Source organism: Myiozetetes cayanensis, unplaced genomic scaffold, assembly GCF_022539395.1.
Source record: "Myiozetetes cayanensis isolate MyiCay16 unplaced genomic scaffold, myiCay2020 scf3, whole genome shotgun sequence".
Lineage (NCBI taxonomy): Eukaryota > Metazoa > Chordata > Aves > Passeriformes > Tyrannidae > Myiozetetes > Myiozetetes cayanensis.
In genome coordinates this window covers 5694277-5719217 of record NW_026087521.1, presented here as the reverse complement: position 1 = coordinate 5719217, position 24941 = coordinate 5694277, and the positions used below count along the sequence as shown (strand labels likewise).

The 24941-nt window shown below is 43.6% G+C and overlaps 1 protein-coding gene across 2 annotated transcripts in view; it reads left to right on the top strand.

Moving 5' to 3' along the window:
• Nucleotides 1–11153: 11153 nt before the first annotated feature.
• Nucleotides 11154–24941, top strand: part of USP6NL (USP6 N-terminal like) — a 109405-nt gene continuing 95617 nt past the window's right edge. The window contains exons 1-2 of one of the 2 annotated variants that reach the window (XM_050324662.1): nucleotides 11154–11245; nucleotides 16352–16441. In XM_050324662.1, coding sequence (XP_050180619.1) covers nucleotides 16438–16441 — 4 coding nt within the window. In that variant the 5' untranslated portion in view covers nucleotides 11154–11245; nucleotides 16352–16437. Of the gene's footprint in view, nucleotides 11246–15295; nucleotides 16442–24941 lie in introns of those variants that run through there. The other variant, XM_050324663.1, reaches the window with a different exon arrangement.

Here is a 24941-nt window from a genome sequence, read left to right as displayed (position 1 = left end):
ATGGAGTTATTTTCCAGTACAATCAGTGCAGAGCTGGTCAGTGGAGCTCAGGGTGGAATCAATCCACTCACCCCAAAGTGTTTTATAATGAGCTGCCTCGTGCCCTCCAGCACCCAGAGTGGGAGCCCAGACAGCTGGTTTGCATACAGGCACACACACTGCAGACACCTCAGGTGGAGTGAGATCCATCCCACCTGAAGTGGAGACTGGATGTGGAGCTCCTCTGGGCGACTTCCCGCAGGAAAAGGCTTTAGGACAGAGTTCAGCAGCCCCTGGATAAGCAGTCCCACAAACCCAGGGATTAGACACACTTGTGGCCCCACTTACCTACAGCTGCTCTGGAGCCTCTGCACATGCCAGGCTTTTCCCAGCTCTCCCACAAAGTCTAGACAAGGAGGAAAAAAGATTCTTTTATGCACAATAAGGGTGTGGGAGGGTCACCAACGATTCCATCTTCCCATGGAAAAGACCTGGGTGTGACTGGTGCAGGACACAACATGATTGTGCTTTTCTATCTCAGTGCAGATGTTCCAGAACAGAATTATAAGGAAAGGCTGATGCAGCTTTTGTGACAGATATCCATGCCTGTATGGCAAGTCCAGGATGTATTTTAAGTGACACATTTTGTGTCATTTAATTAACTGATACTGTGGCCACGTTGGCCGTGCCAGAGGATTTCTAAACTCTTCCTACCAACTAATTGTAGTTTAGTTAGTTTTTTTAATTAGACTTAAAAAAATTAATTAGACATTATATATGTAATTAAAATATATAAAAATAGATATAGAATAAAAAAAGTAATTAGGCAGTACAATGAACTTACTCCATTTTCTATATCTTTCAAAGTTCAGATTTCACCCTTTATCTTAAGTGAAGCAGGAGCAGCACCATGAATTTTCCATTACCTCCTCCCCTGCTTCTAATAAAATTTCAACTATGGGTCAAATCCTTGGCTGGAAAGTCTACACAGGGCAGGATCTGCCTTGTATAAAAAAGTTACAAAAACAGGATGTGTTTTATTTGACTGGAGTGAACTTGATGGTCAGGGGTCATTTTCATTTAAGACACATTTTTCTTCTCATGGTTTTCAAATGTATTTTGTTTCTTAAATGACAGCAAAAGTAAAATGCATTTTTCTCAGCGTTCTTTTCTGAAGGATCTCAAGGCACTTTGCTGGGAGTAATTTGCTAAATCTTGCAGCCTCCCTGTATAGTGAATATGTCACTGCTGGCCTTATCTGCTTTCTCAGCGTTCAGGCTTCTTTCCCTCCAGCAGGAGGAAAAACCCTGAGTGCTTTCCAATATAGAATTATTAAGAGGGCAGAAACACCATATATTTTTATGGACAACTTGTTTTTTTCCCCCTGTTACTTGTATTTTTCTTCATTTGTCATCCCAAAGCGAAAGCTTGGTAAAGGATTCTTCCTTTATTTCACCGACATTCTGTTCTTTTCCCTTGTTTTCAACTCCTCCCCAGCAAATCTCCGGTTTGCCCTGTTCCATTCATTCCCTCTGGAAGGGTTTCCAAGTCTTGAAAGTTCACCTCAGGAAGATTTCATAATAAGAACTTAGGGAAAATAATATAATCTTGCTTTAAAACACTTCCTTCCTCTGTTTTGCTGATGAATTATAACAATTCACAATACCATCTGGCCAGCAACTGGGACAGAACTTATTTCATTGTTTTAACTGTATTTGTGTCTTTTGGTTGTAGAGCACATACCACGACATGAGGATTCCCTCGCTGCTGTTCTGTGATCAGACAGACCCAGACTGCAACAGGAGATCAGGACGTGCCCAAATGCCTGGATTTGGGCTAGAAAGAGCCTTGGCAAATGATCTGTAGTCTTACAGGGAATTAGAACGTGAGACCTGGGGTGGAGGGCAAAATGCAGGTCTGAATTTTCCAGCTTGATCCATTTTCTAAAATCAGAGGAAAATATGAAGAGAAACCCAGCCCTCTCCTTCTTAGGGGGATTTTGTAGAAACTTCTTAAGCTTGTAGATTGAATTCCAAATGAAAAGGAACCCGTTTTCTGAATCCAGTTTTGACGTAACTCGGGATAATAAAAATAGAGCTGGACAAGAAGTTTTGAAGAACTTTCTACAGTCCCAGTTTTGAGGAACCCCAGAGTACAGTTTAGGATTTGGGTGGTGCTCTAGCCCAAATCTAGGTAGGACAGCCTTATATCCAAAACCTAAGTGACAAAATCAGCTCTGAATTTGATCACTCATGGATCAGGAGCTCTGGTGGTGATGTGGTGGGGAAGTACCACACCTGAGCCTCCCACCAGATCACCTGAAGCACTTAATGCATGAGGTGAGTGAGACCTCAAGGCTTTCCAGATCCTCCCTCCAAGCACATTGGGAACACATGCGAATATCAGACTGTCAATTCATAATTTGAGGCCTGATTCAATGTGGATCATAAGGTGGTGCAATTTCAGTGAAACTACCACTTCTTGTCCTACAAAGTTAATTTAATTAACTTGTGCGGTTTTAAAAGACTGTGAAAATGAAGAATTACTCAAACCAGTCTCTAGTGACTGCTGATGTTCCTACAGCCCTGTAGGAACTGGAAGGTGAAGGTTATGGTGTAAATGTACAGACCATTCAGCAACAGGGATTCCCTCTGTCCCATGAGCAGACGTCAATTCTCAGGGTCTGTGCTGCTCCAGGCACAACCCTCCTGACCAACATCATGTTTGCTGTTGATTCTTTGATACAAGACCTCTTGACCTCCAGCTTTTTCATAAGCTGTGGCCAGACAATAAGAGGCAAAGGCCGGCATCACATTAATGACAGAGGGTGTAAAGTTCTTAGAATTTATTTTTAGTTCACCAAACCATTCCAGCCCTCGGGTTTAGATGATCTGAAGCGAAGGGTGCTGTGCACCCAACACATGATATTTCCTCACATGTTGCCTCCCTCCCACCCGCTCAGGCCACTTCCACGTGAACTCTGGCATGTTGCGATGCTGCGTCGTATTCTTTTAATTTTTACACCGAAGGATTTCAAATGGAACCAACATAATTAGATTACGTGTAATCTCTTCCCATTTTGATCCCATTCTCAGGAGTGTTTGCAAAGGAGCTTACTCGAGTCTTAAATGCACAACTTTAAATCGCGCTGACGGAGACGAATGAGAGCAGGACGCTCTTAGGAAAACATCCCGATGTGCAGGACAAAGCCTCCTTGGCTTTATCCACTGAAATAGGAGTCCCCACTGGCAGTGTCTGCTTCAAAATCCTCCACACACAATTTTTTAAACTTCTGCACAAAATCTGTAACGAGCTGATTCCGAGTCTTTCCTTATCCATTTCTGCCCCGAATCAACACAAACCCCCATTAACACCTGCTCGTCCTGGGGCTCCCGCAGAGCTGTGTCCTTTCCATTAAGGTGTCAGCCATTGAGATAAACTGCAGTTCAGAAGGGTTTTCAAACAGCCATCACCTTCCTGGGAGTACATTCAAAGAGATTACGTGTTGCCAGACAGCAAGTCTTGTCAGGTCAGGGCAGAACAACATTTTAAGCCGATTGGCTCATATATCTCAAGGTATGTGTGTCCTTGCACAAATTCACTTTCCCCTCAACCCAGCAGTTAAGAAAATCCACCTTTCATGATGTTGATCGATCTGAAGTGCAGTCAGATTGAATCCTGCTTATTATCTTGAGGTTAGGGAAGGAGAAATAACTCCAGATGTGATACTAAATTATTGGATTGTAAGGAAACTTTGAGGAAAAAAGCCTGTCATTTGGTGGTTGGCGCCTCACCTTTCAGAAAGCTTTCCTTTGCATAAAAAGGATAAAGCGTGCCTACACTCCAAAGGTATTTGCCAAAAGTTTGGGAAACTTCATCCTGCTTTACAGACTAAAGCTGGCTTTGTTTGCCATAGGTGAGGGGTGCCTTTATCAGCAATGGTGGCTGTGCAGGGACTGTGGCTCCCTGACAGGATGGAATTGGGTACCTGGTGTGAACACAGCCCCAGCAGGACCTGTGAGCACGGCCAGGAACGTGGGTTACCTCACGTCCCACGTTTGGGCATCCTCAGTGCCAGTTGTGCAATGGCCCTTCCCTGGGAAACAAACTCTGCTCCTCACAGGTGTGGAACAGCTTGGCCACCCTCTCCTTGGCTTGTTTCACTCTCTGCTTCCATATGGGCTCGGTGAGGGAAAAGACAAGCGCCGTGGGACTTCCACTTCCCTGGCAAGCTCTTCCTGCAGTTGAGGCTTCGTAGGAACCTTCCCGCTGCTTAACGGGAGGCTGGACCCAACACAGATGGCTCAAGGCACAGAGGGGAGGAGAAAAGCAAAGCCCAACTTGCACCCCTCATTTCACGTTGAGCTACATAAATTCTGCATGAAGTGGAGCAGGGCAAAGACTGTAAATGTCACATTGCTGGGAAAAAAAATGATTTTGATCTTCCACAAGGAGCTTTACCTGAATGAACTGAATATATTTATTTCTGCTCCATCAGTCATTTACTCATCTCTGCTCCTTTCAGCAGCAAATGGAAAAGGTCATAAAGATTTAACTTTTGCACTACATTAGACAGGTAATTACACCTTTTGCAGGATACACTATCACAGCACAGAGCATTGACACATTTTATTACAGCCTCCCCTTTTCATTTGCTTGTAACTTCATGGAAATGAATCCCTTTGAGGTTTTTAAATTTGTTGGTGTCTAAGAAATGACTCTATTTCTGTTAACTTTGAGTTACTTCTGACATGCTGGTGGTTATGGGTGAGTGATAATAAACTTTGATAGTGACTGTGCTCTGAACACTGACTCTGTAAAACACTGTCATGAAATTCCTGGTTCCTTGTCTTGCTGTAACTCTACATCAGGTCTGCAGTTTACAAAGACGTATCTTTCAGCTACTTTCCTGGAAAACCACACTAAGGCACACAAAAGATGAAGCTGATGCTTTGTTTTGTTGTGCATCATTGCCAATAAGTTCTAATCTTCTGTCTTCTTGTCTCTTCCATTCCTTCCTCTGTTTTATGTTCCACTTTTCCTTGATTTGAAAGCTGTATGATTTGATTACAGCTTTTCCCTCTCTTTCACCAAATCCCTTCTCCTCCTGCTGTGGGAGCAGGATGAAATCCTGTTAACAAGAATTTAAAATTCAGATTCAGGAAAATACCCCAATTCATGTTTTAAACCCATCCTATGCTTTAGTTTAGATATGGCCACACGTGCCTTCATCAGCCAGGCTTTTGTATCTGCTGTCATCTTGCACAGTCATCTTGAATTGTCTGTGTGCTCAGTGTAGAAAGGATCTCTGGGAAGTTCTATGACATGGGATTTACAGGGAAGTGAGACATTTTTGGTGTTGTGGTTTGTTTCAGTTCACTGAAAAGGATTAAGGAGACATTTTTAACATGTTTTTTTGTACTGTGTATTAAATGTTGTTCCGTGTGCACTTTTCATAGATAAAGAATATTGAAACCCTAAATCAACATATAAAAGGAGAGAGAGAGAATGAAATGAGAACATACTGAAGTAACAGAAAGAATAAGACAGAAGGATGTGAATGGGAAAAGGCAAGAAAATGCTAGAAGAGACAGAAAATTTGGGAAAAAAGGAAGGACATCAAGAAGGGACAAAAATATGCCCTTTCATCGGGCAGTAAACACTGCACACATTCAAATCTGATTCCCATGGCAGGAGTCACCACAAGCAGGAAGAGAGGCCTGAATGGGTGAAACCTGAACCTCAGCAAACCGAGAGAGCCTGCAGACAATGGGACTGGGTGAGGGCACGGGAACAACCCCAAGCGAAAGGAAAACAGTCCTTTAGGCAGCCAGAAAAATGACATCAGCACTCAATAGTGAAGCAAAGGGCAAACCCTCCTGCTCTGGGTCCCACTCCCATCCCTGCTTTCAGCACAGCCCTTCCTGTGCAGTTTCCAGCTCAGATGGTGGCTGATGCTGTACAGGCAAACCTCGGCCTAAATCATCAGTTTTGCAGAGCTGGGTGATGCAAAGCTCCTGGAAACGTCCATGGCATGATCAGGCAAGTGACGGGCTGGAAGTAACACCTGACACAGTCACCCACCACTTGCATTTTGGGGGGAAGTAAACAAAAGCAAAGCCAGCAGGTGGTATAGCAGCTGAGTGCATTTAAGCTTATAAAATATTGATGTACTTCATGATACTGTAAAGAATAGCCATCTGCCAGCTATTGTTCGTAGTCCTGTAAGCACTTCATCTCAAATCAGGTATTTGGAGTGATATCCTTTGCAACGACTGCAGCAGGTTTCAGAAGTGACAAGCCTCAGAGGCTGAACAGGCAATTGTGTAAATTTAAGACTAATAGACAGGTTTGTGTTTGCTGGATACCTTCAGCATCTCCTGAGCCGCTCACTCTCCAGGTACGTGTCTGTGCATAAATGGTTTGTATTTTGAGTGGCACAGAAAAACACCCACTGGCTCATGTGCCTTGAAAACGATCTGCAAGCAGAAGTGGAAATGCCATATGCCATGGAAAATATGCTGGAAATCCTACACACCACAGAAGCGAAGCCAAACCTATAGCACAAACACAGTTTAGAAAAGAATAGTCCCTAACCAGTCTTAAAAATTCTTTTAGGACTAAGAAAATGCTACTAACTGCAGTCTTTTCAGTTCACAGAATGCATAATCCTGTAAAGTCAAACTCAAGCTTTTCAGGGCTGTAGCTGTGCCACCAAATCACAGAATGGTTTCAGCTGGAAGAGATCTTAAAGATCATCTTCTTCCAACCCTCCACCGTGGGCAGGGACACCTTCCCCTGGACCACTCCAAGTCCAGTCCAACCTGGCTTTGAACACTTCCAGGGATGGGGCATCCAGAGCTTCTCTGGGCAACCTGTGCCAGGGCCTCACCCCCCTCACAGGAAAGAATTTCTTCCTTACATCTAATCTAAATGTGCACTCTGCTAGTTTGAAGCCATTCCCTCTTGTCCTGTCACTCCGTGCCCTTGTCAAAAGTCCCTCTCCAGCTCTCTTGGAGCCCCTTTAGGTACTGGAAGGAGCTTTAAGGTCTCTCCAGAACCTTCACTTCTCCGGAATGAACCACCCCACCTGTCTCAGCCTGTCTCCATAGGGGATGTGCTCCAGACCTCTAATCATGTGTTCTTATGTGAATTTATATGTTTAGTGAATTTATATGTATATGGGCTGCCTTAGGGAGGCTGCCTTAGGGTGCCTTTGCACCACAGCAAAGCGCTCCAAAAGTTCCGTGGACTTCCAGTCCACAATTGCCAATTCAAAGCCTGGGTCATGAAATTCATGCCCTTGTCCCATTGCTGGGCAGGCCTCACAGGGGAGGGAGCTCATGGACACAGTGAGGGCGAGCTGTAACCACAACCTACAGACAGACAGATTTACTTCCACATGTTGCAGTTGGCTCACGGAACTCTGCACATGTGCTTTGTGTTCTGCTTAATTTTATAAAATGCTGTTTTATTGAAGAGAATGGGTTTTATTAGCCTTGTAGCTAAAAATACCCCAGAGGGCAAAGCACACCGAGGAACGGCTGCTGATGGGAATCTTGTTGCTTTTGCAGCGTGAATTCCTCTGTTCCTTTGGAGGCCAGTGGGGCTGTGAGGGAAAACCTCTGCTGGGACTGGGATGGCACATGAGGAGACTGATCAGGATTGAGTGTCTTTATCCCCAGCAGTTAAATATATTTCTATTGGATATCCATGAGTGATCCTTCAACCTTTGGGTGAGGAGAACCCACCTTCTGAGTCCCCCTGAGCGAGAGTGTTTGAGTGTGGCTTTGGGTCATCACTGTTGTCCGTGCAGTAACAACATCCCTGACTGCTACACTGAACCTGTCAAATGTCACTGGAGCGGTGGTGTGATTACCACCGTGGTTAATTAATTCTGGCTATTGGTTTTGGTGGGGACTGAAAGTTTGCCTGAGTTGTTGCCTGCCCAGAGCTGTCTCCCTTCACCCCCAATGGGCGGTGCATCCCAATGCAGGCTCGGTGCAATGAGGTGTTAGCTTGCATCAGGTTTAGTATCTGCACTTCTGTGGCTCCAGACCCAGCTTAAAGTGGCTGCAACATCTGAACTTCAACACAGACAGACCAAGTCATCTCTTGAGGTAACCACTGAACATTCCCTGACATTAGCAGATACTCCCGTTTCAGAACAGAATTTTACGGAAAGGTTGTAAATGTGATGCCCGACAGAATTCTAAAATGTCTCTTACATCTTTCCAACTGAAATTCACACTCGGTGAGCAAGCTGCAGGTTTTCCAAGGAGAGAGCAGATGGACTGGACCCAGGCAGCTTCCCCGCCATGTATCCCACACTGCTCACCCTACCCAGGTGACAGGGAAGATAAATGGGCACGCTGGGAGTCTCGTGAAGCCCGGCAGTGTGGGGTCGGCTGGCAGGCTGCACACAGGGCCAGCTTCAGGACAGTGCAGATACAGCAGTGGTCAAAGACTAGGGAGAACCATGAGAGGTTTCCCTGCTTCCCAAAGCACACTGCTGGCAAAGAGCACAGGCACAGGCAGTGTCTCTTTATGCTCTTGGGATGCCACACGGACCTTTAAGCATTACAAATAACAGTGACTGGATACACTTTCTCAGACTAAGAACTGTGATAAAAAAACAAAGTGTTGCTGGAAATGATATTGCAGGATTTGTATGTGGGAGTAGCGATAAAACAAGTATGATCCCACTGTCAGCCGCCTGGAAAGCTGTGATTTCAGAACTGTTCCACATCCCAGTTATAGCAGTGCAACAGGAAACAAAGAGCATATGGGGAAACAAAAACGATGAAACAGAAGTGAGATGGTTTGGATGAAGTAGGGAGCTCCCTGTGGAAGACATTCATCCTAACTAATTAGCCATTTTGGGAGGAAACAAATCCCTAGCTGGAAGAAAGCTAAGTAATGTTTTTATATCCCAACACCTTCTAAAATTTTTAAAACCACAGTTAAATCTTGAAACTGGAATGAGCCAGGTCTGACCACAGTATCCCTCTTGGGATCGATGGGCTACTGACAGGTTAGTTAATCACAATTATTTTCTGAAATGTAGTGCAAAGCAACACATTTCTGGTTTTTGTTACAATTTCTCTGCTCGAGGAGAGGAAACATTTGGACTAAAGCAGTCTGGGCTGCTCTGTCTCACTGCCTTTAGCCTTTCTCCTCCATGAAATGGGTGTCACATGCAGCCTTGCTCATGCACAGCATGCAGATTTCCCAGATTCCTGGGGGCAGTGAGATGTGCTGGCATGGGGATTACCTGTACCAGGGGTGATACTTCCAGTCTTTCCAGAAGTAACACTATTCAGGCTCTTTTTCATCTAAAATAAGAGAGAACTATGAGGACAGAAAGCCTATTAAAAATGGAAATATCTGTGGAGATTTACTGATCTTTGGCTAACCAGTCAATAATTATTTAACTCATCTAATGCACCCTGGAGTAATAGACCAGTGTGTTCTACAAATCGCCATGAAATGTCCTAGGATTACAAGATTTAGGAAAAATTAATATTGGTAGCTGAGGACCCCGCAACTCATAGTGCAAATTGCCTGGAACTGCTTATTTTAAAGAGTTTATATTTCGTAGGTTATGCTAAATTCCTTGGTTACTACTTGAATAGAAAGTGTTTAAATATAATTGTGACTCAAACACAGGATTGTTTAAAACACTCAAAACATTTATTTATGGGGCATTGCTCCATTTTTCTATCATTACTGGACAACTTTTGGTACTACATTTTAGGTACTGTTTATTTTAATCCTGCTCTGAATGTAACACCCTATTTTGTTGCCACTCCAAATTCCCTCTTAACCACAACGGTTTTGTTTTCAGACCAACGTTGAAACCCTTCTAGTCACGACACAAATGCTGTGGCATTTGAGATGTCAAAATGTTTGCTGCATTTCTGTGCTTCCTCCCTTCCAGTTTTGTTTGTGACCGGCTGCACTGCCCCATGCAAAGCACAGGGATGTAAATACACCAGGAATTTGCACACAGGGAGTGGGAGCGCTTGCTTAAGGAAGAGGCAGGGCTGGGATCAAAGCTGTTCCTCTTCTGACGGGTGCAGGATGCCAGGAGAGCTGGAATGAGCTGGAATGAGCAATCCGGCCCATCCTATGGAATCACAGAATGGGTCAGGTTGGAAAGGGCCACAGTGGGTCACCTGGTCCAACCTCCCTGCTCAAGCAGGGCCATCCCAGAGCACATGGCACAGGATTGTGTCCCAATGGTTCTTGATTATCTCCAGTCAGGGAGACTCCACAATCTCCCTGGCAATCCTGTGGCAGTCCTTTCACACACAAGCCCGAGTTCAGCCATGGAGCTGCGCTTCAGCCCTCCCATATCCAGTGCTGGTGCTTTGCCAGAGGAAACCAAAACACACAATCATGGAATCACAGAACTGTTGGGGTTGGAAGGGGCCTCTGGAGATCATCCAGTCCAACCCCCTTGCCAAGGCAGGGTCACCTGGAGCAGGAGACACAGGAACACGTCCAGGTGGGTTTGGAATGTCTCCAGAGAGGGAGACTCCACAACCTCCCTGGGCACCCTGTTCCAGTGCTCTGCCAGCCTCCATGGAAAGAAGTTCTTCCTCATGTTGAGGTGGAACTCCTTGTGCTTTAGTTTATGGCCACTGCTGCTCGTCCTGTCTCTGGACACCACTGAAATGAGTCTGGCACCATCCTCCTGGCACCACCTCGGAGATATTTATGTGTATTGATGAGATCCCCTCTCAGTCTTCTCTAAACAGGCCCAGCTCCTGCAGTGTCTCCTCAAAACACAGATGCTCCAGACCCCTCATCATCTCTGTGGCCTCCGCTGGACCCTCTCCAGCAACAAATTGTCTTTCTTGTACGGAGCAGCCCAGACCTGGACACAGGAGAATGGGTTTCCACGATGGGGGTCTTGGTAGCTCACGCAGCACAGCCACAGCATATCTACGGAGCACAAGGCTCGCTTCGTGCTTTTCCCCCCCCTTTTTCCCCCACAGGACTCCCTTTCCCGCTCTGTCCCGGTGCTCCCGGAGGGGCTCCGGGTGGGCGCCTCGTCCCCAGCCCAAGATGGCGGCGGCGGGTCAGCCCTGTGGGAGGGGCGGGGGCGGGGAGGTTTCCATAGCGGCGGTGTCACACCGGGGCACTTCCTGGTCGGAGGCCGCCGGTCCCGGGGCAGCGAGCAGGGACGCGCCGCTGGGGGAGGCGGCGGCGGAGGGAGGGAGGGAGGGAGGCCCCGCGGAGAGGAGGAAGCCGAGCAAAGGTAGGGGCGAGCCGGGACTTTGCTCCGGCCATTGTGCGGCCCCGGGGGTGGCCGGCTGGACCCGTCCATTGCCGGGGCGCGGGGGGGGCGCGTGTGTGTGGAGATGCCGCGCCGGCCCCTCCATTGAAACGGGCGGATTGCTGCGGGCTGAGCGGAGGCGGGCGGTACCATCCACCCCCCCGGGGGGGGAAGGGGGCGCACCTCCCGCGGGGCCGGCGGGGTGGAAGAGGCGGGAGCCGGCTCCCGCAGGGTAGCAGGGTGCTCGGACTGTTCCACTCCCGGCGGAGGGGGGTGTGTGCTGTGGCTGTTGGGGAGGGGGCAGCGTGCGGGCGGCTGTGAGGGGCCGGGACGCGGCTGAGCTGGGAGTGCCGAGGGAGCCCGGGGGAAGCCCTGTGGAGATGTCCCTGGGTCCTAGTGTAAGGCTGGTACGAGTTGTGGCGGCGGTGACGGGGGCGCTTCTCTGAGGAGAGTGAGGGACCACAGCCACAGTGGGGCTGTGGGGCCTGGGGAGGTGTTTGGGGGCTCACGGCTGTGGGTCGGACACTGGGGCCCCCTCGAGGGACCCCCTTCTCTGCCCAGGTGGGAGGCGGCAGTGCCGCCCCGGTCGGGAGCAGGGAGGATTTGGATGGCTGAGCCCTTGTTTTAATCTGACTTTCTGGCACCGCCGCTCTCCCCGTACCTGCTCCCTCCTCTGTTCTTTGTAATACTTCAGGTATGTGGTGGAAAGTGCCAGGCTGGCAGCGTTGGGCTGGGACAGAGGGGTCCAGAGTCCTGTGGGCTTCCCCAGGCTGTGCCGAGCCCGGCGGGTCCGTGTCCCTCTCCCAGCCCGGCGTCCCCGCTGGGACTGCCAGCAAAGGGCCAACTCTCCGATGTTTTGTGTTCTTTCTGTGGCGTGGATGGCTGCCTGTAGGAAACCACCGAAGCCATTGAGCTACCAGCTGAATGAGAGTCAAGTGGTGTCTTAAAAGTCGCTCTCTCCGAACTCCTGCACCAGTTGTTCGCCCTCATATGCTCGAGAATAACTTTCTTTGTGCCATTTGCTGCTTGGAGGAGGCAGCTGCACTGAGAGCTGGCTGTGAGGGGAGCTGGTTTTCAGCCTTCGCTGAATTACAGTGGAGTGAAAAGTCCCACATCTGCCCTGTTCGCAACAAATGTGTCTTGTGGAGGATCAGTTCAATTAGAATAATTCCATTAAATATTTGTTTTCTATGGTTTTCTAGCTTGCTGCCTGCCCTGCAATCTAGAGCTGCTGTGTGACAGTCGAAACTCCAACTCTGCCAGGCGTGTGTGTGTATTAAACGCAGCGGCCAATCAGCAGTGCCTGAAACTAAAGGCGATTTGCCTCGACGCTTTGTAGTGTAAATATTCCTGCCACGAACAAAGGAGGGTGTGTCGTTGGACTTGTTTCATTTGTACTTCCATGTGCTTCCTCATTTGTGGCCAGCCAATGATTCTGAAACAGTAGCAGTCTCACTTTGTTGTGTGTTGTGCGTTTGCGCTGGCTTTGGGCATTTTACTGAGCTGGGATGCTCAGAATCTTGGTGCTGTGTTAGGGATTTTGATTGTGATTTTAACAGCCGTGCTCTGAAGTGACTTAGTCTTGCTCTTTTTAAACTGTAGTTGCTACTGATTAGAACTTTTGAAGTTAACTCAATTTGGATGCAGTGTAAAATGAGTATTTAGCAGAGCTGCCTTTTAACCAGCTGTTCTTTTGCCCTCTGATTATACAGCACAGAAACCAGCAATTTCAGACTTAATGTTCTGCCAGCCAGCTATCTGTACGTCTCTAAAACATGTGCTTCTGAAATCTCTGTTTTCTCTGAGGGGGCACAGCATTTGGTTTAAAGAAGAAAGTAAATGACAGTAAAGTACTGATTTGTGCAAGGCAGGCTCTCTTTGGGCTATTTTGTCTGCGTGTTTAAACAGTGGAGGAGCACAGGAGCTGCTCCTGTGATTTCTGGTTCTTGGGAACTGGGGATGTAAATTCTTAATGTTAACTCCTTAGCATCTAAGTTAAACAGATACTGCAATAACATACACACAGGCTAGACCTGAATCTTTAATTGCCAGCTTAGAGGGAAATCTTTTTTTCTGGGTCGAGTCATAGGGCATAGAATATGCTGTAATTTGCTTGCAATCTGGCTCATGTTAATTGTCCTGAAACAGAGTATTGGGCAAAAAAGGAGACCTGGCACTGGGTGTGTAAACAGGTCACTGAATGTATTGTCAGTGTGGGTGAATTTGAAGTCGCAAAGAGCTTCCCTCAGTTCTGGTGTTCGGTTAAAATACCGATAGTTTCACAGCCACCTCAGGTGAATCCCCCCGAGGGCTGGTAGATGTGTGTCAGTAGAGGAAACACACAAGGCTTTGCTCTTCAGGAAAGGACAAGAATCAAAGTTACATGTGGGTGGTTTTGTTTTTTTTTTTTTTTTTTTTTATAGCTTTGTTCATTGGAAGGGAAAGCACAGAGGGTGTCAGGTACTACTTTGAAAGTTTTCCCAAGATTTTGTCTTTCAGCAAGACACTCAACAAGCCATGGTCTGTCTTTCTCTGCTCTGTAGTGGTTTGTTGTGTTTCTATGCAGGAGAAAACCCTCCATGCACTGGAATAAACCGGGTTGTTGGTTGAAAGAGCCAAGTGAAAACAGTTTCGTTTCTCTCACACTCCTTAGGAAAAGTGTCGATTTTGCAAATAATATAAAGCAGGGACTTTCTGATACTTGGCAGTGTTGACTTTTCCTGCCTTGCTTGCTATTGCTATACTCAAAATTACGGATAAAAGATTAAAGTTCCTTTTTTTTTTTTTTCTTTTTTAGTGACTTAAGCACTTTCCAATAGCCCAAGAAAATACCTGTCAGCAGAACGATCAGGTTGTTCACAAGGGGAAACGGTGTGAAGCACGCAGGGTTTTGTCTTTGAAATGACACTACCTGAATTTACCAGAAGTCAGCACTGGCTGGTAAACAGGTACCAGCAATAGCTAAACAAAATATTTAGACACTGAAGGCGCTGTGGGAATAACTCTTTACAGCTGGACAGCAGATTTCAGGTTGCTGAGGAGCGCAGCAACGCTCACTTTTCACGGCCATGACACGTTTATAGGCAGCACATCACTGCTGTATTCTCTCTCATTTCCTCAGGGTTACGTGACCAGGTTTTTATAAGAGAGGTGCTGCATAATTATGCTATTATTAGCCTTAAGTGGTTTTCAGAGCTGCTGTTTTGTTTTTTTCCTAATGAACAGCCTTTTCCTGTGCACACACACAACAAAGTGCTGTGTAACACGGTGTCTCAGAGCAGAGTGTTGGTATTTCAGATCTGCAGAACTGAGGTGAGACTGCACCTTTGGAAAATCGAGTGGGAGACTCTGGTTTTCCAGCTGGTTCTGCCTCAGACTCAAGCAGAATTGGGGCCCAAAGGTAGTGCAGGGCTCTGATCAGAAGTGCTTGGACCTGGGTTGAGGGCCTTCTGCATCTGGTGTTCTTAACATAACAGCTCTTGTTAGTGTAGTAAATGATTAAATGGCATGGAAGTTTTATTTGATAATTTTGACACCAGTAATCAAGAGGAAGCTGGCAAGGCTGCAGATCTAACGTTGTGTTTTAACAGACACTTCATTTTTTTATTGGGCTGTGTGTGCTTAAATGTTGAATTTAGGAGCCATTCACAGAGCACTGACAGGGCTTGCAGCTCAGAGTGTTCTTCAGGGATTGCAGCTTCTCATGGCTTTGTGTCCCTCTCTGCTTGTTGAGAATGTTTGCAGATGGATTTCTTCAGCCATTTTCTTCCCTCATTGAGCCTCTTCCCTGTGTTACTTTTTCAAAGTAGTTTTCAGAAGGAGTTGGTTGTAATTTTCAGTTTGCACCATTACCAAAGGCTTCCTTTTGGCAGTTTTTTATGGGTTTTGTTTGGTTGGTTGGTTTTTTTGTTTGTTTTTTTTGTTTTGTTTTGGGTTTTTTTGGGTTTTTTTTGGTGGTTTTGGTATTTTTTAATTTATGTTTTTTATAAAACTGGTTTTAGCAATTGATAGAGGAACCTTCTCGTGATGTGAATTCAGTTCTGGGGTAGTTCCTCTGCTACTTTGCCATGTGCAAATAATCTAAATATTATTTGAAGACACAATTTAGGAAAATTAGATCACATATTTTGTCTTGTTGCATTTTACGTTCCTTTTTTTTAAAGCATGAAGAGATCAGGAGAGTTGAGACTTGAAATCTGAGTCAGCACAAGATACCTGGCTGGATTAGCACAGGTGTTCAGGTTCAGCAAGTTCTAAAAAGAGGAAATAAATCACATAATGTTCCTTAATTTACAGATACTCTCTATTTGTGCAGGTATTAGAGAGAATTCTTTACAGGTTAGTAGATATGGTTTTTTTTTCTTTTCATTTGAGCTGTGAGGTGAAGTTACTTCCATTTAGCTGTTCTATCAGACTTGTGTAAACTTGCCTTTAGCAGCAGGATGGAGATTATATAATACATTTTTCAAAGTGCACTTGCTGTGCTGTCGTTGTTGGAGATTAAGCCCTCTATATTTGGCTTCAAGGAGGGCCAGGCAGTGAATCCATATCTGCCCTGTTTGGGTACCTGGCTTCCATTTCCAGCAGGAATTGACTGATCTGGTGGTTTGCAGTCCCTAGAAATGGTAACTCTTCCAGGTTTTGTTTCTGAGGAGGAAGTGTTGGGTGCTAATGCCAACCTGTGCTTATTTAATCAACTGAATTGCAGTTCTTGTGTTTTTAAAGAGTGGTTTTATACATCTTGCTGGCTGAGGTTGCTGAAGGAAAACACTGCTTTGGAATTTTCAGTTACTCTATCTCCACCTTGTAGTCTTGCACTTCTTAACTTCTTAACTGCTCCCGAAAGAGAACAAACAATGTATTTTATAGCACCTTTTTTTAGCACATTCTCACAAGTTTATAATGGGATTGTTAGAAAAAGGTACACGTTTTGAGTTGATAAACTGCAAAATATATCCATGAGCAGCAAAGCTCTTCAGTCATAACAAACACATCTCTGTGTTCCCTTTTTTTTAATATGTAAACTTATATTCTAGTGATTTAAAGTTGAAAAAATGATTTCTCTCTTTATTTTCTTCCCACCATCAGGACATGTATACCTCTGAGAAACCTTCTCCAACAAGATACCTTGCTTCAAGACCTGTCTTGGATTATATACAAAGAAGTTTCCAGTCATGAGTGAGTAGATTTTTTTCTTTTCTTTCAGAAGAAAAAAAAGAAACACTTATTTTGTAGTTTAGAAGAACTGTAACTTCTGTAGGAGGTTTTGGGAAGTGGTTATTCCTCCAAAATATTCATACTGAGTTTTGTCTCTTCAGTCCTTTAAACTAACCAAATAAAACTGAGGTTTGGCAGATGCAATTCTTAATCTGCAAATTTTTGATCACTGTGTGCTCTGTAAGGCTCCTGTGTTGGTAGTCTGGTCTCATTTTCAAGAAGTTGGTTTCTGGAACAAGCTGATGTTTGGGTTTTTTTTTCAGTATAAATAAAACATGTAACTCTGAGGGGAAAATGTCTTGGATTTGCTGAGAACTCCAAAATTTGTGACTGCCTAGTGAATTAAAATAACTGGTAAAAATCCAACATAAAATGAAAGGACTTCTTTTTGTAGGAAGAAATAAATATGTTTCTCAAATTCCAGTACAGAGGTCTGATCCCAGAGGAATTTTGGCATGTATTGGAAAGATGTGAGCCATAGAAAACTGTGACCTAATATATCTGTTTTGGTGAAAAAAAAAACCAGATGAAAGACACCCCAAGTTTTGTTTAGGTCGTATCTGATGGGTAAGGTGATCTCTTTTTAGTGAACTGTTCTGAGTATGTAAAAGTCCCTTGTAAGTTTTGTGGATGTGAGGTTTGATGTAATTGTTGGCAGCAACATTCCCTGGCCTTACCTCCTGTAGGAATGAGGATAAAACTTCGTGTGCCCAGGAACTGTGTTTATAACGTAGCTCAGCCCCAGCACAGCTGTACTGAGTGTGCTGAAGAACCAGCATCTCGCTCACAGGATAATTATATCCTGTGTTAGGAAAATAAGACCATTGGAGTTTCTGGGAGGAAGTGAGTAAAGAAAATTGCTGGGTAAATTTCTTGTCAAACTAAATGAAAAATGAGTGTTGGTGACCTCTGGAAGAGGGGAAAAAAACAATGACCAAGGAAATGCTCACTAAATGTAGCAGAGGGAAAATTACACCAAAAAAAGGACTGAAAGAACTGCTGAACTCTTATAGAGTTCTTGCTAGTGTAGGTAGAACTATTTTAGTATTTATATATAGATTTATCTCTTTTATGTTGCTGTTCACACTCATTTGCTTTCTGACTTTTAAGGCCTTTGCTGTGTTGTGGAGGTGACAATTTTCCGGGCAGTTATTCACGTACTGGAATATCCTGATTTGTCCAACACTGCTCTATTAATCTTCATTTGTTTTATAGAGCCTCTTCTGTGCTGTCATTGCCTTGTGCTCAACCTCAGACATCACAAATAACTGAATCACAGCTGCTGTGCTGTGTGACTGCCCAAGGTGCTGCTGTGATGATGTTGGTTTGGGGACAGCACAAACTGCTGTGGCTTGAGCAAAAACACCGCTGGCTTGGTCACATTTTGGGCTGGTTCCAGACTGGAGGGTTCAGCTGTTTGTTGGGAAGAATGGAGACACTCACTCAAATGCCAGACAGCACTTTGGCAGTACTTTCTGTGGTGGTCAGTGCTAGTGCTGTGCAGTGCAGGACACCACACTCTTGTGGTGGAGTGGAGGCTTCAGCCTGTGCTCAGTGATGGCCTTCGAGGGCACGAGGGGAAGTGCCACGTGCTTGAAAATATGGTTTAAAGAAGATGAAATGTTTTATGTTCAGCTGATGTTGGGTTTTGTAGTTTATGGTTTACTTGACAGTAACTTGAACTATAAGTACAGTCCTTAGTTTTAGGCTCCTCTCTCCTAAATATCTCAGTCACTAAGGTGTGTATCATCTAATGAAGATGCACTTATTTGCATACCTCTGTGCATGTGAGCTTATTCACAAAATCTGTGGGCACCTGTAATAGCTGGATGTGTTAAAAATGTTGGGAGTCTCCAGTATTCCTAACATGTGCATCACCTAGTGTCATGCAAACCAAAAATCTAAAATGAGGGCATGTCAGCCTGGTCAAACTTCAGAATGCAGATACATGATCAAATCCTGCTTGTTATTTTCTTGAGACACACTGGATGTAGGATATATTTCCATTACTCTTTGTGAAGGGCTGTTCTACACTCTTAGCCCTAAAATGACTAAATCCCCTTTTTAATATCTGTGCCAAATTTATTCACAGGTAGTTCATTTCTATTTATTTTGTTTGCTAACTTTATTAATTGGCTATAGGAATTTTTACCTTATCATATTTGTTGTTATAGGAGTTTGTTACATAAAGCTTATATTTTATTGAAATAACTTTTAGAATTAAATTAAATTGGTATTATCTTGCTATTAAGGAGCACACAGATGCTTATTTTTAAGCAAATGATTTTTTTTCAAAGGAAATGGACTACTATTGTTATACAACTTTTAATAGTCACCAGGTGTAGGTAAATGCTTTGGATGCTGCATCTTTCTGAGTGTGAGCGAAGAGCACTGACAGAAGTGCAAAATTCACCATTCACGGTAGTTTTTTGTTGTTGGGCAGTACAAAGAATCAGAGAAAACTGAGGCAGCCCCTGTTCAGGCTTTTATTTCTGTGGACTGCCTTCATAAGGGTCTGTTTTCATAAATCAGGGTAAGACAGATGCATATTTGAAATCCTATTTGCCATTGTGCCCCATAGCACAGTGAGGTCACGTGCTTGAAGGATGGGTACAAGTATAAAGTGTAGCTAAGAGAGATTGATTTTTGATTTGTTTTGTATTTAAATAACTTGTCAAGGAGATCCTGGCTGGGTATAACCTGCCCAGAACGTCTCACCTCAGAGACAGTTGGTTTAGTCTTCCATGTTTTCTCCAGATATTGACACTGAGCAGCTAAAAAAATGTGTGATGTCATGATAAATTCTTACTATTATCAGCTGTGCTCTTTATGTTTGGGAGTTTTCCTGTGCCTTTCTCCTTTGAAGAAAGGTCAATGCAGTGAACTTCATTGAGCTGCTGCAGAGAACTCTGTTTGCCAACAATTGACCTACATGTTGGTACACTCCACTGCAGCAAGCTGGTAACATCTTCCATTTTTTTACCCCCTTGAATGTATGGTGCCAACTTATAAAGAAATATTTCTTTCCTGACTTTTGTCTTTCTGCTTCTAGTTTTGTTTCCCACACCCTGAAAACTTAACTCTGCACGCAGTTGGGAAGTTCACCTGCTGTTCTTTGTGCCTCAGTATCATCTCTTCAGGTTTTCTTTGGGAGTGACTGAGGGTAGGAGCACGTTTTGTGTGTTTGAAGAGATGCTGTGCAACGAAATCTTATGTTTTGAAAATGGTCGGTGTGGCCTGGTAATGACAGGGGGAACTTTTTGCTTCAGCAGTTCAAATCAAGACCGCAATGGTGTGATTAAAGGCTGCCTCTCTTTGATGGTTGGTTATTTCTCTTGACCTCTCATTACTGCTGGCTTTGTAGTTTGTGTTCACAGAGGAACCTTAAGCTTTAAGGATTTCTAAAAAAAAAAAAAAACCAGCCCATTTATGCATTATTATTCTTATGTTTGCAACTGAGAAAAGCGTGGTCTGGGCTCCTGTAAAGCTTTCAGTGCTAAGGAACGTCTGTTTGGTTAAGTCTGGCTCAACTTTCCCCCCTCGCCCCTGATCTCCCCTCCTGGGTAAACCGGAATGAATTTGTAGTGAATTAAGGACCAAGTCAAACTGTTAATAAAATAAATACTGGGAATTAGACTTTTTTTGGGTTTTTTTGTGGTTTACCCGAAGTGTAGGTGGCTGTGTGTTTTGTGTATTGTGGGTAAGGTGTTGAAAATAATTTTAAAGCTGATTGATTTGGTTTAAGAGGCTTTATATCATCAGTTCTTTGCAGTGAGCTGAGATTGAAAGACAGGAAAAAGTCTTAAGTTCTGACTCACACAGAAAACTCCATGATGGGGAAGGAAAGCTTAGAAGTAAACCAAAATGCTTTTACATTGAAATGTAATAATGAATAGCTAAAGGATGTCAGATTATTATGTTACATTTGAAGTTTTTGTTTTATTTTTGGACCACGAACCCTGAAAGCCCATTCATAAAATGCAAGTTTGAAGCTACAGTTTGTGTTTTCACGATTGTTGTTCTGATTTCACAGCACAATTATCTTCTAATCTTTATAAATACTGAGACTTAAGGAATAGGGAAGAAGCTGTGAGGTCTCCTCGGTTATCTTTACTGAAATTTGAAATAGTAATTCCTTATGAAAAACCGAAGCTCTGAATGATCAAGATTTGTAGGACATGGGGGATAAAGAGCCATAATGCAGATTTGAAAACTTGGGATATGTTTAAAGAAATTTTGAAGAGTGAAATACTAATAACCCCCCTGCAACTCAGCTGTGTGAAATGGGAAACCCCCAAGATTCCTGAATAGTAAACTACTGTGTATTAGTGCCCTCCTAAAAACTGCTTCATTGATAACATCACTATTTATGTAGTGGTTCCATTATTTTTTTTCTTGGAGCTGTCAGAGGAGTTTTCCCCTGTGTGTGACTGCAGTGGCCCCTGGACCTGGTGGCAGGAGAACTTGCAGGGCTGGGGCTCAGAGATGATCTGTGGGTGAGACTGTGGGAGATGCTGCTTTTCCCCTTGCTTGGAGTGTGCATGGAACTGGAGCTTAAGTTGTTTAGGAATGTGGTAATCTTGGGCTTCCTCTATCCTAAGCGAGGAGAGGCATCTCCAGAGGGCTAATCAGATCTTCCATGACCCAGTTTCTCACCAGTGCTGTAATTAAACTGCTCCTGTAAATACAGAGGGTGCATGAGGAGCAATACATTTTAACCCCAAATACTTGGCACAGAACTGATGCATCACAGCAAGGAAATGCAGGCATGTCAGGAGAAACTTACCTGCTCTTTTAATAGTCCCATTTTATTATGTTGGATTTCTTATTCATTCAATTGACATCATGATGCACCTTCTCAGACCTTGTGTTTTTGTTTGGTTTGTTTTAGCTTTTTGAAATTTGTCTGTATTTAAACAGATTTTAGATTTAATTTTTTTTTTCATAATCCTTCTTTTATTTTTGGTCACTTTTTAGGATATTTAGGACTGATAAGTTGTGACTTCCCTTGCACTTAGAATTTATTTTTAGATCAAAGAGGAAGATAAACAGTTTCTGAATTTTGTTCTGTCACTTTTTTACCTGAACAAAGTCCTCAATCTCCACAGACTGAAGTGAAGCCACTTCTTTGCAGGAGGTTGCAGCTACCAGAAATGTATTTATCACATCCAGAAGCTGTGCTTGCACGGGGTAGGTACAAGTTCAGTGGTGTCACTTTTTATTAGGCTTTGCTAACAAACAGGTATTGTGTAATATTTAATGTTTCATTTAAATTAATGTATAGTAAAGCTAAATTTTTTAAACCCTTTGCATGTGTTTCACATACATTTATTGGAGATTTTTTTAAAAAGGTGCTATATTTATTTTTTAATTTACTTTTCCATAAAGGGAACTTCAGATCTTCTTTTAGTTGGGCTTTTTCCCCGTGGGTCTAAACTGATGGTCAGGTTGTGATGGGGCTTCTCTAAATAAGTCAAGCAACATGACACCTGCTTTTAAAGCAATGTAATTTCTGTTTGTAAACCAAGATGTTGGCACTGGCAGGAAACTATTGTTAATTCTGAGCTGACAGGAGAGCTGTGGCAGGAAAGTTGCCATCATTAATGTTATTGGAGGACCAGTCTTTTTGTATACACCCTTACTACTACACATTTATTCTGTCATGTTTGCAATGAAAATTAAGGTTGGATTACTTACAAATGATTTACTTTATGGCACTGTGTGTGTCCAAACCAGCAAGGATAATAGAAATATGGTTATGATAGTAATTTTTTATATATATATATGATCATTCATTACCTATTTCATTTGTTATATTTTATGTAATTTTTTCTTTATATTATAAATTATATACTTACATAAAATATATGACAGTCCTTTTATTTATGAGTTTCTATGTAGAGGGGGAGAGCCATCTTTTAAAATGTCTCTGCCTCTCAGTTTTTTGAGTGATGGCCAGTCAGGAGGGATGGATTATTATGACCAATTGGCATACACAAGGGTACATGCCTTTGGCATGATAATATTCTCCCATTCCAGGGTTTTTTAGTTAAATCTTAGTTTTTGGGCCTCTCTCTGTGCTCCTTTATATAAAAGTTTGCACAATGATGCCTTTATGGTGGCTCTTTGGTGCTCCTGCAGCAGCAGAACAGTGTAACCTTGTTCTCTGGAGTGAGGATCAAGTGTCCAGCACTATGGAAGCAATTCATATTTCTGGGATCCTATTCACCCTGGGAGGAGTTGAGGGTGGCACTCAAGTACATTCCAAAGGAGGAAGGATGCAGAAATTCCCAGCTACAACAGAGATAAAAAGCAACAGTTACCCGTGGAGATGTTTGGGTGGGCACCCCCTTCTCTGCACAAGGCGCTCTGGTTACTGCAGGGAGGACTTCCCAGAGGCTGCAGTTCTGAGCTCCCTGGTGGTGGATAATAAATAGCTTTATTTACTGTGGAACCAGAGAATTCACAAGGCAGCTAAATGGGATGAAGGATTAGAACTGGACTGCAGAAGAACTTTCCCAACAGCAGCGTTCAGCGAGGTGTTCAGAGGACTTTCTTTGCCTGCTGTGAGTCAAGTTGCTTCTCCCTTTCCATATGAATAATTGGATAATATGCTCCACTGTGTAGGAAAAGTGAAGCTATTGCTGCTCACTGGTGTAAGTTCATCCCAGATAAGAAAAATAACTGAGCTGCAGCCTCACTGTGTTACGTTATTCATGTTCACATTCAAGAAACAAAACACCTGATTTACAAGATTTGTGGTTATTTTAAGCTACATTGATTGTGCTTCAAGGAAAACTACTCTGACATTCTTTATCCAGCTTCTGATAGGAAACAACTTCTTTGATTTGTAGCACAGGCAGAAAATATTTGGGCTTGTTGCCAGAAGTGGGGTTATGCAAGTAATGTCAGCCAGATTACTGGCTCCACACTTGTTTAAATTTAAGATCTCTATTTAAACTATCCAACCTGTTGTCCTTTAAGTGTTTAAAGGATGGTTGCAAATGTTTGTGTTAACAAAGTAGCTGCACTCAGGTGATATCCTATCAATCAGCTGATTATAAGGTTTGTTTAATCTCTCATTGCAAAAGACCCCCCTTTAATTAAGGTCTTTTAATTCCCAAAATTATGTGGGAGACTGGCAGTGGAATTTTTTCAAGGCTGTTGGTAAACCTGGACCTGTCCTGCTTGAAATTTCTGAAGCAAGCAGAAAGCTGTTCATAGGCTGCTTTGGGAACCTGGAGTGTTGTGTTTCTCTTTTTATTTCTTTTACTCCCTCTTCTTTTTCCCTGTTTTATTCTGTGGAACGTAATGGGCTCGGGAATGGAAAGCTCACCAACACGCTGTGGAATCTCCAGTGCTTTTGGGCAGTGCACTCATTAGTTTAACAGATCTCTAATGTAAAAGGGCACTTTGTTTTAGAAAAGCACTTTGGTTTGCCATAGGAGAGGATTCCTGAATGCAGGCTTTCTGTTTTACCCTTGAAAAGCTCTTTGAAAACCTGCCTCATTCCGTGGTAGATGCTGAAAGGCTCACTCAGAGCTCCTTTGAGCAGGAGACAGACTTGCCAGAAGTTTTAGAGACGTAGGGAAATAAGTCTCTCACCAGAATATTCTGTTGCATGCAATAAAAAAGCTTTTCCCTTCTCTTCTTTTTTTCTCTTTTAATACTTTGTACAGCATTATATGAGAAGTTTTATTCTGTGATGCTGCTGCACCTGAGTCGTACAAAACACTACAATGGCATAACCCAAACTCCAAATTCCCTGCTCTCCCCCAGAGTTGCTGCTGGAGGTGCCACTTGTTGCTGCAGCTCTGGGTTCTGGAGTGGTGCTGATGCAGCCCTGCTTGCGTTCAGGCTGCTCCTCACACCCTGCTTGTCCTGGGAGACTCAGCACAGCAACAATTCTGATTATTTTATATCTGACTGCAAAACTAGACAAGCCTTGAGCTTCCCCTCTCCCCTGGTTGCAGCACATTCTTGAAAGATGATTGAAGGATGTCAGGGTTGGTCTTGGAGAGCAGGAGGGACAAAATTAGGTCTATAGTTGGCTGTGAAAAAGTGAGGTACAAACTGCAAAGTGCCAATTTTGCTTTTTATTTCCTCCCCACTTCCTCCCCCCTCCCCCCACACTCTCTTTTCTATGCCAGAAGCAGTGACAAAAATATTTGTAGATTTTACTTCAAGTATGTGGTAGGAAAGTTTTCTTTTTAAAGCACAGGCTAATGAGTCACTTTTAGTGGTATTACAGTATTTATTTATTCCTCATGCATTAAAACAAACTAAAAGAAATAATACTTACGAGAAACTTCACTGTAAAGTCTTGCAGTGAAGCTGACTAAAGAAGATGCCTGGGTATTCCTACCATTTTCTCATTGATCAGGGAATACAAGAACTCTTTTCAGTAATAGAGGCCTGTATATGATTTTATGGAAAATAGGATTGGCTGTGAAGCAAGAGG